Source organism: Labeo rohita, chromosome 9, assembly GCF_022985175.1.
Source record: "Labeo rohita strain BAU-BD-2019 chromosome 9, IGBB_LRoh.1.0, whole genome shotgun sequence".
Taxonomy (NCBI): Eukaryota; Metazoa; Chordata; class Actinopteri; order Cypriniformes; family Cyprinidae; genus Labeo; species Labeo rohita.
This window is the reverse complement of record NC_066877.1, coordinates 22081972-22096567: the sequence shown is the minus strand read 5'-3', so window position 1 is coordinate 22096567 and position 14596 is coordinate 22081972. Positions and strand designations below refer to the sequence as shown.

The 14596-nt window shown below is 39.6% G+C and overlaps 1 protein-coding gene across 1 annotated transcript in view; it reads left to right on the top strand.

The window, feature by feature from the left end:
- The window catches only part of satb2 (SATB homeobox 2), a 54381-nt gene extending 41062 nt beyond the window's left edge, over window positions 1–13319 (top strand). Inside the window, 2 exon segments of the mRNA XM_051119428.1 lie at window positions 1410–1604; window positions 8841–13319. Coding sequence (XP_050975385.1) covers window positions 1410–1604; window positions 8841–9461 — 816 coding nt within the window. The 3' untranslated portion in view covers window positions 9462–13319.
- The last annotated feature ends 1277 nt before the right edge of the window (window positions 13320–14596 follow it).

Genomic DNA, 14596 nt, shown 5'->3' with positions numbered 1-14596 from the left:
TATACTCAACTGTTTTAAATATTGATAGTAAAAATAAGTTTTAAAAAAGTATTCTTGAACAGCAAATCAGCATATTAGAATGATTTCTGAAGGATCATGTGACACTGAAGACTGGAGTAATGATGCTGAAAATTTAGCTTTGATCACAGAAATAAATAACATTTTTAAATATATTAACATAGAAAAAAATATTTTAAATAATAAAAAATATTTCACAATATTACTGCTTTTGCTGTATTTTGGATCAAATAAATGCAGGCTTGGTGAGCAGAAGAGACTTCAATAAAAAATATTAAAAATCTTGCTGTTTAAAAACTTTTGACTGGTAGTGTAAATATAGATTTTATATTAAAAATATAGAGATTTCATGTATAATAATAATAATAATATATTTTTATGTGTATACTTGGATGGTAAACCTCCCATTGACAGGTATGGGAAAAAAAAAAATTGGACTCTGGCCACACTGTGTTAGTTCAAAGGTAAACAACGGTCCCATTCTTTAACGCAAACGCTGGAAAAGCATGGCATTAATTTTAGAGTGTTGATAAAGAATTTTTTCTGAAAGCTTTTGGACCATTTGTTTGTCTCTGTCTCATTTAGATCAAAGAGGGATAATTGATTTAGTCAAATATGATCCCACTCCCAGCTGCGCCTAATTCTTACCATGTAATAGCCTGAGAGAGCCTCGGGTCTCTGCTGCTTGCTTTACTAAGGAACTCTGCGTTATTGCAGCATGGCTCTGCAGGTGCGGCCACCTCATCTAGAGGCATGTGTTAGGGGCGTCTTCGCATGTTTGCGTGTATGAGATGTGTCAGCAAAGTGCTGCTCTGCTGGTGTGTGTATACATGAATGTGTGTGTGTGTGTGTGTGACAGATGCGGTTAGGTCTCACAGGTCTGGGGTCGGGTGGGGGGGTCACGGCTGAACGCGCCCATCTGCTGCAGCTGGCCAGGAGGAGCTGAGGGAGAAGGAAAAAGAGAGAGAGATGCTCAGGTCATTAACAATGTGTGCTGGAAGTGGTTGGCTGCACACAACAGCTGGTGTCAAAGACTGGCCCAGTCTAGCAGAGATAATCAAATCTTCCTAATCTCCCACCATTTCACACACTCTCAGCTCTCTCAGTGCACTTGTGATGCTTTGTGGTGGTAGTTGTTTACTGTCAAGTAAACTTTACAGTCATAAAATAAACACGAACAAGGGGTGAGTTGTTCCACATCCCATTCTGCTGAGTCCCTATACGGTGAAGTGACATAAATGCCCAAAAAATTGAAGAGAGACTCTATAGTGGTGCTTAAGTGGGTAACCAATTAAGCAGGCAAGGCATATATTGTTATCATTTAGTAATATTGTTAGAAAAATTCCTTCAGTGCAATAAAATTTCTAACGAACCCTCGTCCACTCTACAAGGGATGGCTGTGTGAGCTGCTTCGCTGGAAAGAGAGTCCCAGCCCAGAGAACAGGACTCTCTGGGAGAACCTGTGTACTATCCGGAGGTTTCTGAGCCTTCCCCAGGCGGACAGGGATCTGGTGTACGAGGAAGAGTCCCGCCATCACCACAGTGAACGACTCCACACTGTACTACACTTGCCCACTGACCCTCAGGTGAGTTTATGAAACATCGAGCATTTTAATGTGATGTTTGCAGTTAAAGGATTAAAGGATTAGTTCATTTACAGAATAAAAATTTCCTGATAATTTTCTCACTCCCATGTCATTCAAGATGTTAAAGAAATTAAAGGAGAAGTCCACTTCCAAAACAAAGATTCACATATAATGTACTCACCCCTTTGTCATCCAAGATGTTCATGTCTTTCTTTCTTCAGTCGTAAAGAAATTATGTTTTTTGAGGAAAACATTTTCTGCATTTTACTTCATATAATGGACTGATATGGTGCCCTGATTTTGAGCTTCTAAAATGCAGTTTAAATGCGGCTTCAAACATTCCAAATGCGGTCGTAAACGATCACAGCTGAGGAAGAAGGGTTTTATCTAGCAAAACGAGCAGTTATTTTCATTAAAAATATAGAATTTATATTACTTTTTAATCTCGAACGGTCATCTTGCTTTGCTCTCCATGAACTCTGTGTATTCTGACTCAAGACAGTTAGGGTATGTCGAAAAACTCCAATCATATTTTCTCCCTTTACTTTAAAAATCATTTCAGAATCATTCTTCATCGCTGCAGAAGTTCCAACCTAGTTTTTGCAAAGTGAACATGCAAAGAAAATCAAACACTCTTGACAAAAAAGGTAAAACAGCAATATAGGACGATTTTGAAGTTGAGGGAGAACATGAGATGGGAGTTTTTCGACATACCATAACTGTCATGAACTGGAACAAACAGAGGTTGAGAAGAGCAAGACAAGAAGAGCGTTTGACATTAAAACGTATATAAATTGTATTATTTTTATGAAAATAACCGTTCGTTACGCTAGATAAGACCCTTCTTCCTCGGCTGGGATAGTTTACAACCGCATTTGGGATTGTTTGAAGCTGCATTTAAACTGCATTTTGGAAGTTCAAAATCGAGGCACCATATCAGTCCATTATATGGAGAAAAATGCTGAAATGTTTTCCTCAAAAAACATAATTTCTTTACGACTGAAGAAGGAAATTACCATGAATTACCATTAAATGTTTATTCTGGAAGTGAACTAATCCTTTAAATGTCTTTTGATTCCTCCCAGTCCAGAAATACCAATTATTAAATGTTCATTTTTACATTCTATGACTTTCTGACATCAAGCAGATGAATAAATAAACACAACAGTCCACATTTTCATTTTTGTATGAACTATCCCTTTAAAGGTACAGCGTTAAACAAAAAACAAAAAAGAAAAGAACAAAGAAGGTTGACCCTGATCAAGAATTTTATTTTATTTTATTTTCACAATTATTTACTCTTTTTTTTTTTTTTTTTTTTTTTTAATCATTTATATTTCTGTTTTTGGGCATTAAAAAGGTCTGTTTAATTCTAAGAGAGAAGGTTTTGTTTTTAAACAAGAAACCCTGATTAAGATTGAAAGTAAAAAATTTATGAATTGACCGCTAAGTGTGTAAGACTTGAGGGAAAGATGAAAGAGGAAAAACGATGATTAGATAAGCATAACTCTCTTTAGGTCATATAAATGTGTTCATTTTGTACACTTCTTTGAGGCTTCAGTTTTAATATCAGCATCATTCATGCTGCATTCCTGCCAACATCTAATAACCCAGTACACCCCAACCTCTTTAATCACACACACACACAGAATTCCAAATAACACACTACTGATTAAATGGACTTTCCCCTATGCCAGCCAGGGTCATTATAGCAAAGACTGTGGACACACACTTCTCCAATATTAACATAGACATGCATGTGCACACACATCTACACACTATTACTTATATGTAAATACATGCACACACCAACGGCATACACATAAATCTACAATTGCTTGGATCAATGCTTTCCACTTTCTTTTAACCTACTCTTCTTTCTCACCCTACCAGTAAAGCATTGCGGTTTAATTCACTCACAATGATTGCTGTTTATTAACATTTATTAACTTAAGTTGAGCAGTCGTATTAAGATTAAGTACTAACAAATGGAGACAGAGTGACTCTCTGTTACTGTCTTAGCCCATTACGTCTCTTTCTCTCTTGCTCGCTTTCTCTTTTATGTCAGTGGAATAAACAGTCTGTTGGCAGCATGTGTGTGTGTGTGTGTGTAAATATACTCATTTATGTGTTTTGGGCGCAGAAGGAAATGCCCCATTAGGACACACCCTGACAGACAGTGCCACCACAGCCCTGATATTAATAATTACGGGAAGAGAAGGAACACACACACACAGACACACATATATGCACATACACACACACGTAATGACTCGAGGGATTTCACTACAGTAAGTCTCTTTAGTTACTCTACACTGGCTTTGACCATGAACTCTTACACAAGATTGATCATAAAAACATATGTTGAGGACAGTCAGTGCATTTACTAAAGCAGCATGTTACTAAAAGTACACGTAGCACTTTTCTTTTATTTATTTTTATTATGTATATATCATACAGGGCACATATATAGCATTGTTGTATTCGTATTAATAGTGTTATCTTTAATTGAAAATATATACATATTGATGACATATTAAAATATGAAATTATACACTCTAAAAAATGCTGGGTGAAATATAGACAGCGGTTGGTAAATGTTTAACCCAGCCTTCTGGGTAGTTTTATCTGACTCAACTATTGCTTAAAATTAAATTGTTTTGCTTAAATTAAGCCAAAATAGGATGGAAATGAACATTTATGAATATGTGCAATAAATGAACATTTATTAGTACGTTAAATAAATAATAATTAAATAGTAAACATTTTGTGTATTAATAAATGTTCACCTTTTGATTATTGCTGATGCCTCCAGTAATTATTAATTTACAACCTATTTTGAGTTCCTATTAAACCAGCCATATGGTAATTTTTAAACAATGGTTGAGTTAAATAAAATTACCCAGAAGGTTGGGTTAAACATGTAAACCAACCGCTGAGTCAAAACCCTTTTTTAACCCAGCATTTTTTTGAGTGTAATAAACATATAATATAAACTTTTTTTTATTTTTATTCTATTTTTTTTGACTTGTTTTAATGTAATGTAATATTTTTGTGTTTTTTGACACTTGTATTAATAGTAAATTTAAATTCTAGAATGTACAGTCCAACATATCTAAATCTTATTATATATTTTGATTCTGTACATATCATAGAGTATCTATATAGCATTTTTGTATTTATTAGTTATTATATGAAAGTATTAAAATAATATAAATATAATATTAAATATACAAAGTATTATATAAACAAAACTTACATAAATATTACAATAAATATTTAGTACCATTGACTTGAAAGATTAACATGTCTAACATAATTAAAAATAATGCAAATATAATAAAATAGATACATAAATTACAAAAGTGCCACACATGAGCATGTATGTGGCTGTTTGTGTATTTGTGTCCTTGTTGCTGTTTTTTTTTTTTTTTTTTTTTTTTTTTTAGTAGTAGTAGTAGTAGTAGTAGTAGTAGTAGTAGTAGTAATGATAGTAATGAGGGACCCTCCTCAGATCAAAATACCCAGCAGCCCCCTCGGCTCCAGCCTGCCTGCCACCACAGCACATGCATCCCAGCTGCATATGCAGACATGAGCATGTTAATTAACGAACACATGCAGCACATACATGTATACAGTTTATTTAGCAGACACCACCTCAGTGTGACCAATAGAAAACACTGATGTATTTACTTCACCCTTATAAGATCATCAAAGATGACTCAAAATTCCAGCACAAGTCCTTCTCTGGTTTTAACCATGAAATCCCTTAACATTCACGTGTCAAACAAAATAAAGCATGTGATTTATGTGCTCTCAGAAGACAAGGAATGGTGTACACATGGATATCCTGTTGAAAAGACCTGCACTGCAGAATATTACATTGGTGTTGCACTTAAGCCAAACCTTTTTTTTGGAAAAAAATTGCTTTGTATAAAAAAGTGTATCTTGTATCCTTTTAGAATTTTCTGTTCATGGTAAATAATAAGCTTATTTTGTGTGTGTGTGTGTGTGTGTGTGTGTGTGTGTGTGTCAGAATAGTGAGAAACTTTTTGCTGAGCCTATAAAGTCTAACGGTTTGAAACAACCCATTGACAGGTCCATGTGACCCCCTAGGTGCAGCTCGCACCACCTTAGGGATACACTCACACTAACGCACACTAGATGGCTGACCCTGTCCCACGTCGTCTTCATGCTGTTTCAGCACTGCATGTGTATGATCTTAAGTGCCTCCCTTTGCTCATTTGGCAAGACGTTCTTATGAATAATTTCTCCTTTGTTTTTGCTAAATTGGATGCTGCAGTGTGCACTGGAGTGCCCTCTAGACCTTGCCGTGTGGATTGGGACCCTGATTGAGTGCTCGGGTAGGAGTAAGATAATTGTAAGATAAAGTTTAAAATAAAGTCACAATTTAACGTTACACTGAGAGATGTCACATTCACTGGAAGACATAATGTCAATTTTAAAATCAAATTAAATGAACAATTTTTTCTGTCTGAGTAAATTTCTTTTAATTTTGTGGATTGCCTAAAGTCTATTCTCAAACAAATATCAAGACACACGCGAACACACGCGCACGCACATACATGACTCACCCATTCCTGAGGTATTGCAATGTGGCGAAGAAAAATTATGATGCACATGATAATTGGAGAAGGTGAAGTCATGCACAAGCAAACCAACAGGAAAGTGTCTTTCTCATCATTACATATTTATCTGCCTGTTAATGGCGTCTCCAGTGGCAACACATCCCCCCCCTTAATCCTGCCTCTGTCCCCACGAGGGCCGGTCCTCATTAAGAATCAACTGAATTTTTTATGTTCTATAATTCTTTTATACTTCTTCACCATAATTTGCCTTGATTTGTGTTTAAAGGGGAAAAAAAGATACTTTCGCTTAATGCAATGAACTCACAGACCCGTCCCGGCCTAGAATTAGAAAAGGAAGCAATGGAGAGGAATATTGAAAAAAAAGAAAGGCGTGCAGGGAAAAATGGCCCAGTGTGCAAATGTGACTCCTGTGGTTGAGAAGACGTTGTTTAAAAACTGAGTAGGTGAATGAATTGGATGGTGGAGGAAATCGGAGGTTGGCTTTATAGCTAAAGCAGGGTTTCGAAATGGAGTCACTCCTCTGGCTTGGCAGAAAAGCTCTTCATTAACATCCACCATTAGAGCACAGGCATCTTAGACTCTTGAATGGGCTGCTCACTCCCTCTCTGAATTTGAAATTATCTGATAGGATGCCAAAACAATGGTATGTGCGCAAAGTCGTTATTTAAAGTTTATGTCGTGCATTTTGGATCGCACTGTATATATGACTTTGGAACTTACCTAAATTGTTCCCAGAATTTCATAAAATAATATACACAACAAGCAAACATATACAGGACGAATGGCTTTGCGAATATGTGTGTGTGTGTGTGGTCTCTTTAGCTAAGCTAACGGGTATTCGGCGCTGTTATGCCTTGTGGTCAATCTAATTATTCACCATCTTCAAACTTCTTTGACATTTCTTTTTCTCGTCCTTTCTTGTGGCCTCTGTTTGTTTCTCTGAGACATGGAAAGTAATACATTATGGAGAAACAGAGAAGAAAAAGAACAAACCTACACACTTCCTGTAAAGCGCCAGCCCAAAACAGCCCCCACAAGTGAAATCGGAGCAATTTCATGGTCTGGCCTGCCCTCAATATTATTTAAAAAATACCCTGTTATTATTTAGGGAATAGAGAGAGAGCAGGAGAGAGACAGAGAGAGAGGCGCATGACTATTATCTTTATGTAGGTCCTTTAATTTTAATGCACCGCAGATTTATAGCTTAGCATTCCAGTGTGGAGGCACTGGGCACCCCACCCTGGTCATAAACTCAGCAGGACAGCGCCACAGACTTCGATAGCTCAGCTGTGACACACTGCACCTTCTCTTGTATTGGTGCTCGCCAGATATCTTGTTTTCCCTCTTACTAAATATCTGCTATTTACTCCTAATCCTATTTTACCACTATTTTATACTCTATCCCACCAATCCCCCTTCCCTGCTTCTCCCTATTCTTGTTTTGGCGCTCACACTAGAAGAAAACAGCAGATTTACTGAGAAACATATAAGGGTCTGAGAACCTCTGTAAAAACAATAGTGTAGCTCTGTTAGTCTTATTGGAAATTGCTAATGATTACACTGCATTTGTACAAGACAATAACACATGCAAACAATCCCACATCTCATGTCAAAGTCAAACGTGTCATTTTTGCATTACTTTCACTATTAAATTTAGCAGTCACTAGTCTGTGCTAACGGGTGGAATTTATCCCTGTCAAAATGACAGATGAAACCAACTTGCCACTATACTTCAAATGGTTGTTTCAAAACACATCTCCTCATAACGGATTCTTTTGATGTAATTTATTTTGGTTTTGCTGTGTATTTGTTCAGCGTCTTCCTCTGTTGAATTTCATGTGGTTGATGCGTCAGCTCAAGATGCTGTTAGTCGCCTTGATGGTCTCAAAACATGATGCAATGACAAGATATTTAATCTTGTGGAATTATGTGTACAATATACATAGTTAAACAATCATAGCCTGGAGCAGTCTGGTTGGATTTTTACCAGAGTTGATCACATACTCAAGTGCACAGAGGACATTAACTCTAAGAGACATTCATTGAAAGGACACTTTGAACTTTTAAAGGGCTAGTTCACCCAAAAATGAAAATTCTGTCATTAATTACTCACCCTCATGTTATTCCAAAACCGCAAGACCTTCTTTCATCTTCGGAAAACACAACTTAAGATATTTTTTAAGTCCAAGAGCTCTTAGACCCTCCCATAGATCCCAAGGGTACTACCAAGTTCAAGACTAAGAAAAGTAGTCCATGTGACATCAGTGGCTCAACTGTAATTTTACAAAGCTTCCAGAATACTTTTTTGTGACCATGTGACCACTGATGTCACATGGACTACTTTGTCGATCATCTTAGTACTTTTCTGGGCGTTGAGTGTGGTAGTATCCTTGCTGTCTATGGAAGGGTCAGAGAGCTCTCGGACTTCATCAAAAATATCTTAAATTGCGTTCCGAAGATGAAGGAAGGTCTTACGGGTTTGTAAAAACATGAAGGTGAGTAATTAATTAATTAAACTATCCCTTCAAGCAGTTACTCCAATTATTCCATACTGCTGACGCTTGTTTAGAAGTTTAGGTAAGAGATCACTCTGGCCCAACTAATAACTCTTTAACTTTCTCACCAGGCACTGCACAGACAGCCCATGCAGCCACTGAAGGACCACTCTCCCATCCGAGAGGAACCTGTTCCCAGTTCTGGAGCCGAAGAGAACCACCAGGCTAATGCAGGTTCGGGCAACAGCGGAGGGGTTAGCAGCGTCACAAAAAAGCCTCGCTCCCGCACCAAGATCTCTCTGGAGGCTCTAGGCATCTTACAGAGCTTTATCCAAGATGTGGGCCTTTACCCTGACCAGGAGGCAATCCACACCCTTTCAGCCCAGTTAGATCTGCCCAAACACACCATCGTTAAGTTCTTCCAGAACCAGCGTTATCACGTGAAGCATCACGGCCGGCTGAAGGAGCTCGGTTCCGAGGGCGGCGGTGTCGACGTAGCCGAATATCGCGACGAGGAGCTGCTCTCCAGTTCAGAGGATGCGGAATCCAGTGAAGATGGCCACGAGGAGATCTACAGTGGGCATGAAAGCGCACCAGCCGGAGCAGCCAACTCTGTCTCAACTCCAGTTGTTTCTTCAGGCCAGGATGAGAATAAAGACAAAGGTCTGCCTCTGGGATCAGCCAGACCCAGCTCCCTGCCCCCGTGCAGTTCATCCCCAAGTCCCCGAGATCAAGCAGAATATCAGAGATAAAACAGTCTCAAAAAAGACTTTACTGTAGGTGGGGAAAAGGCAAGGAGTGAGCACTTACAACTATTCTGTAGTGGAGAGAGAGGAGGAACTTACTGACAAAGACACAGTGTCCTCTGAGGACCTGTAAAAGGCAAACCAAACCAGATAAGATCTGCTTTTTGCTTAAGGTGACATGTAAAGTTTTGGTGTAGAAAAATGAGTTGTGATCTACTCCTGGCCTCATACCTCACAAGTTACTCACAGGGATGGCATGGTACGGAAGGAAAGAATTTGGTTTCTAGATGTAAATCATCAAATTAAGGCAAGATAGCTGCCTCAACCCTCAAGATGTCACAAGCATTCAAACTCGCATGCTAAGAATGTCAAGAAGGCCAGTCTTACACCAAGTGTTTCATTTCTGTTCTGAGAGCAGTGGGTCTCTCGCAAAATACCACTATCAATGCCCCCTCCTTATCTCTACAGGGTTAAACTGGCAGGGACAGTGCTTTAGATGAGCCATTGATCTCCTATAGGACACCGACAACTTCACTCCCGTCCGATCAGGGAGCCTAGTGGGCGGCTGTGGCTGTCCTCATCTTCCCCTCCGTGATGGGGCATTCTGGCGGTCGCCAACTGAGGGCCGTGCTTGACTGCTAAAGCGGTCGGTTGGGTTGGAGGTACAGATGAGATCTTGGGTGTACACATCAGCCCAGCCCAGGAACCCTACTATAAACACATGTGGTGTGCTGAAAGGTCCACAGTTAGCCCAGTGGCGCTTTTGAAGACCACGCCATCCTTCCCACAACCAGCCACAAGCGTCATTCCAAGCAGTCCCACACGGTTCAAGAAATCACTCCTTTTCCCCCACCACCCATGCACACCCAATACAGACTGTGCACAACATCCCAATCCGTCACTCCTGTCCAGTGGTTGAGAAGGTTTGCTTTATACAGATATGTTTAGACCGTAGGTTTCGTTCCAGTCTTGCTCTCTCGACACTTAAAAGACTGACTGCTATGGACAGAAGGACACTGGTTAGGGTGCAGTCTAACTGCATCTGCCTCTGGCCTAGTGGAGAAGAGCGAAGCATTTCCAGCAACTGTGTGGAAGTGCGGTAGTCCTTCTCGCTTCCGTCACCTCCCACAGCTTTCTCTTTTACTGACTGATGCCCACAACGTCCTGATTTGACCACACTTACCCACACCCAACTCCACAGCACTATTTATTGCTATCTTCACCCTCAATTATTATTGTTGTTATTGTTATTATTGTTATTATGGTTGTTCTTGCTGTTATTTTTAGTTCTATTTTCATGGTCTAATATCAGCTTTTGGCTTGCAGCAGATGTTTTGGTAAGGAGAGACGTTGTGAAAGAAAGAAACACTGCCAAAACAGAGAGGAGCGAATTGGAAGCAGTTACTGAAGTTACTGAGTGAATCATGTGATATGTACTGCCAATTCTATCAGCATTATGTACTTTTCCAAAGAGAACAGCACTTGGCAGATCAGATGTTGAATATAAAAAACAATAGAAAAAAGAGGAATCATTGGAATTTATATGATCTTTTTTTGTGCATACGATGACAATCCTTCTTTTGAGCCAATCAGAACTCAGCAAGCATGAACTCTGCATTCTGATTGAAACTTTGATCAGCGTAACTTGAGGCAACATGGCCACCTGTTGCAAATCATCCATGACACCGTGGCAACACTTGGATCCAGGGTTCTGATTTGTTTTTTCAAGAATCAGCTGCTACTTGCTCTTTCACAGATAATAGACAAAATATTGTTGTTAACCTTATGCTAACCCTTAAACTATTTTTGTTTCAAACGAGTGATAATTGTGGTCTATGTCCATGTTTTGTCTATTACAAATGGAAATGTTTTATTTAGAATCTTTAATGTGCAAAACGCTGATGTGGTTCTCGCAATTACTTTTAGCATCCATACCATCTTTCACATAGGCACAACGTCCACACCTGCACACGCCTATGACTAATGCATTCCAGCAGAATGTTAGTTAGAAATGGGGACACATTTTTCTCAGAAGATATAGATGGCATTCCAATCACAAGGATGAACATTATTTAGATGTCATTGATTATTTGTACCTGGTTACGATTTCATTGTGGTCATGCTGCATTTCTCACAAATATTCAATTAAAGACCAGACTAAGGCATCAAGGACTAAAGCTCTCCTAGTAGTATACCTAGTACCCGCTGACACTCAGTCAGCCTTAGCTTCTCAGCTGCTCGCCTCTCCAGAGAGATTGAATTCTTCCAACCTTTTTCTGTCCAATTCACCCATCTGCATCATCACCTCATTTCAGTTTCACCCTTGCTGTTTGCTTGATTGCTCCCTGGTCTGCATTTACCCAAATCGGAACTTTATGGTCAATCATAGGTGATTTTACAGACCCTGTCCCCTAAAAACAACCTTAAAAACTTAAAGACAACAGTCTACAGTCTCTTTTAATGGTCATTAAAAACCTTCACGGTTAGTTACATTTATGTATCATCTTTCCGTCTAAGTGGTCAAAAACATTCGCTTTGTATTTTAAATGGAACAAAAGTTGCTTATCATACATTGGAAAGAGCTACTGAATGACAAAATACTTTGAAATCTTGGATACCTGCAGGTTTTGCAAAAGGTCTTTAATAACACGGTAGTGATTGCCTGCTTGATCTACACCTCACTTAAGCCTGTCAATCATCCGTCACTTTTGGAGGCCCGCACCGCCCCTTTCGTTACACTCCGAGCATCTTCTCCAAATCCCGCCACCCTGCCGAGTCTAGATCAGCTGGAGACAAGCACTTCTGATGAGTCCGTCCCTATACACCTCCCAAATTACCCTCATAAATGATGAAAGCATGTGCACGCATGTGTCTGTGTGTCCTAGACTGGTGTTTAACCTACCGTGGGGGTGGCTTACCACTCAGCGGGAGCGAACAACCACGCACTTCTTCTCCTCCATCACCTCCTCCTCTCCGTCTTTGTCGGAGTTAGTGGCGAGAGTGACGCCGAGGAGAAACAAAGAAGATTCCAAGAGTCCCTGATGAGCACTAGGTCAAGGTCACTGCCCAATTATCCATGTCTTTCATTTTCATTCTGTCTTTTCAGTTCTCTCTGTGCCATCCTCTCCATTCCCTCATTTTCTCATTCACTAGGCGGGAAAGTAATCGTTGTCTCCCATGCTGTGGAGTCGAGGTTAAGTGGAGGTGATCGTGTCTCCTTGTGGAGAGGCTAGTTCCTTGAGAGGCAGCAGACACCTGGAGAGACATGTCTGAGAAGTGTTGCGGTTAAGACAAAGGCTTGGTTTGACTTTTAGTTTAGTCATTTGTTTGGTATCTGGTCATCTACAAAGCCACTGTAACATTAGGTTGACTTTTAAAGTTTTGAATCGAAAATCTGAAGGTCTCCAGGGCCACTTTCTGATATTTACACATGTTATTTAGACAGTTAGACGGACGATCTGAACTGTAATTTTCAATCCCCCATAAATTTCTGAGGAAGGATGTTCTTGCTCGTCTTGCTAATGCTTTCGTTTATCATACAGTGCCTCTGAACTAAGCACAACGCTCCAGTTCTTTGCTTCGGAGATGACAAAATTAGACGATCTCATAATTTCCATCAGTTTTCATCATTTTTGTACTCATAAACGCCTACAATGTGAATCAGGATCGCCACTCCTGAATTGGTACTTTCCTTGTCAATCGAATGCATTGTCGTTATCACTAAGTGATAATTAACTTATGTGCATCATTTGGCTTCTTTGTTTGTATGACAATGTTTTGTTTTTTTGATTTTGTTTTTTCAAATGCTGTTGTTTAAATAAAGTGCATTCAAGGAAATGGAAGGATTGCATGTGGGTTTGTTCTACCTGCAGACTGTTGACTAAACTGGGTGGTCCGCAAGTCAAATTGCTTTATCCGTAGTACACACTACGGTCACAGAAGTTAAAAGAAAAGCGGTGACTAATGCGCAATGCTATGTTGTATTGAGCAGAGGGATAAGAAGTGGAGACAAATGAGTGGAAAGAAACAAAATACAGTTTCACTTGTACATTAAAGTAATCAAACAAACCATAATAGGAAAAATGTTACTGGAAATGACAATGTAGCTTTTCACGCTTATCCATTTAGGAGAATTTGAATAAATAAATCACTTGATACTGCAATCTAGTGAGTAGTGAAAAATCTTCTGGCATATTGCTTCAGTGTCTATCTGAATCTGAAGCGTCTCTATAAATCAGACTTGAATACGTAAATTCCTTCGAATCGGGCATTATTCAAAATATCCATTTTGTCCCAACTGAAAACAAACCTGACTTTCATTTCAACACAATAAACAAGAAGTACACTGAGGAAAAGTTTCCTGCATCAATAATTCCACGCCTTATTGCATTTTACAACCTGATTGCTGCAGGCTTCTTTGCATTCATTCCATTGTGCGCTCTCTTGGGCTTATTGTGGGTTATGAAATGCACATTTGCATACAAGCGATAAACTTCCACTGGAGTTAACTCTGCTGAATTGCCTCAGCACATATGACCATTTTTGTTAGCATTTATTATTCTGTGGCAAGATAAGAATCCTGTTAATTATGTGACACCCCATCAGTCCCTTGACCGCACGTAGCCCTCGGTACTAAAGCCACCGCCGAGTCCTCTCTTCCTGGCCACCTGCCAGACTTCCCTCCTTTCCATGGTTCCCTTCTCTCTAGAACAGCTTGCAGTGGTGTCCTCTGGTTTTCATTCCACACCAGCCCTCCAATCTCCTAAATTGAACTTATTATTCGCTCAATTGGCTTGCTTTAACCCTTTCTCCCCCTCCAGGTCCGGGCCTGTATGTCATTAGCCAGAGGATTTTTCGGTCGTAGCGAGAGCGTCGGGAGCTGGAGGGGTGTAGCTATAAACCCGTGGTCCCTGGCAGGATTTGCAGTTGCATCCGCTGGAAGGGAGTCAGCGCTCATTCTATGAGTGCAGTGGAGCCAGACCACCCAGAGAGGGATGTGTGGCCCAGTTTGTTTTCTGGCTGATGAGTTTTAGTCCCAGCTGATAGCTTTGGCGACCTGGATCTCTCTCTCTTTCTCTGCTCATTCATTCTCTGTCTCTTCCTTTTTTGACGTCAACTAAGATCTGTATGAAGTATTTTAA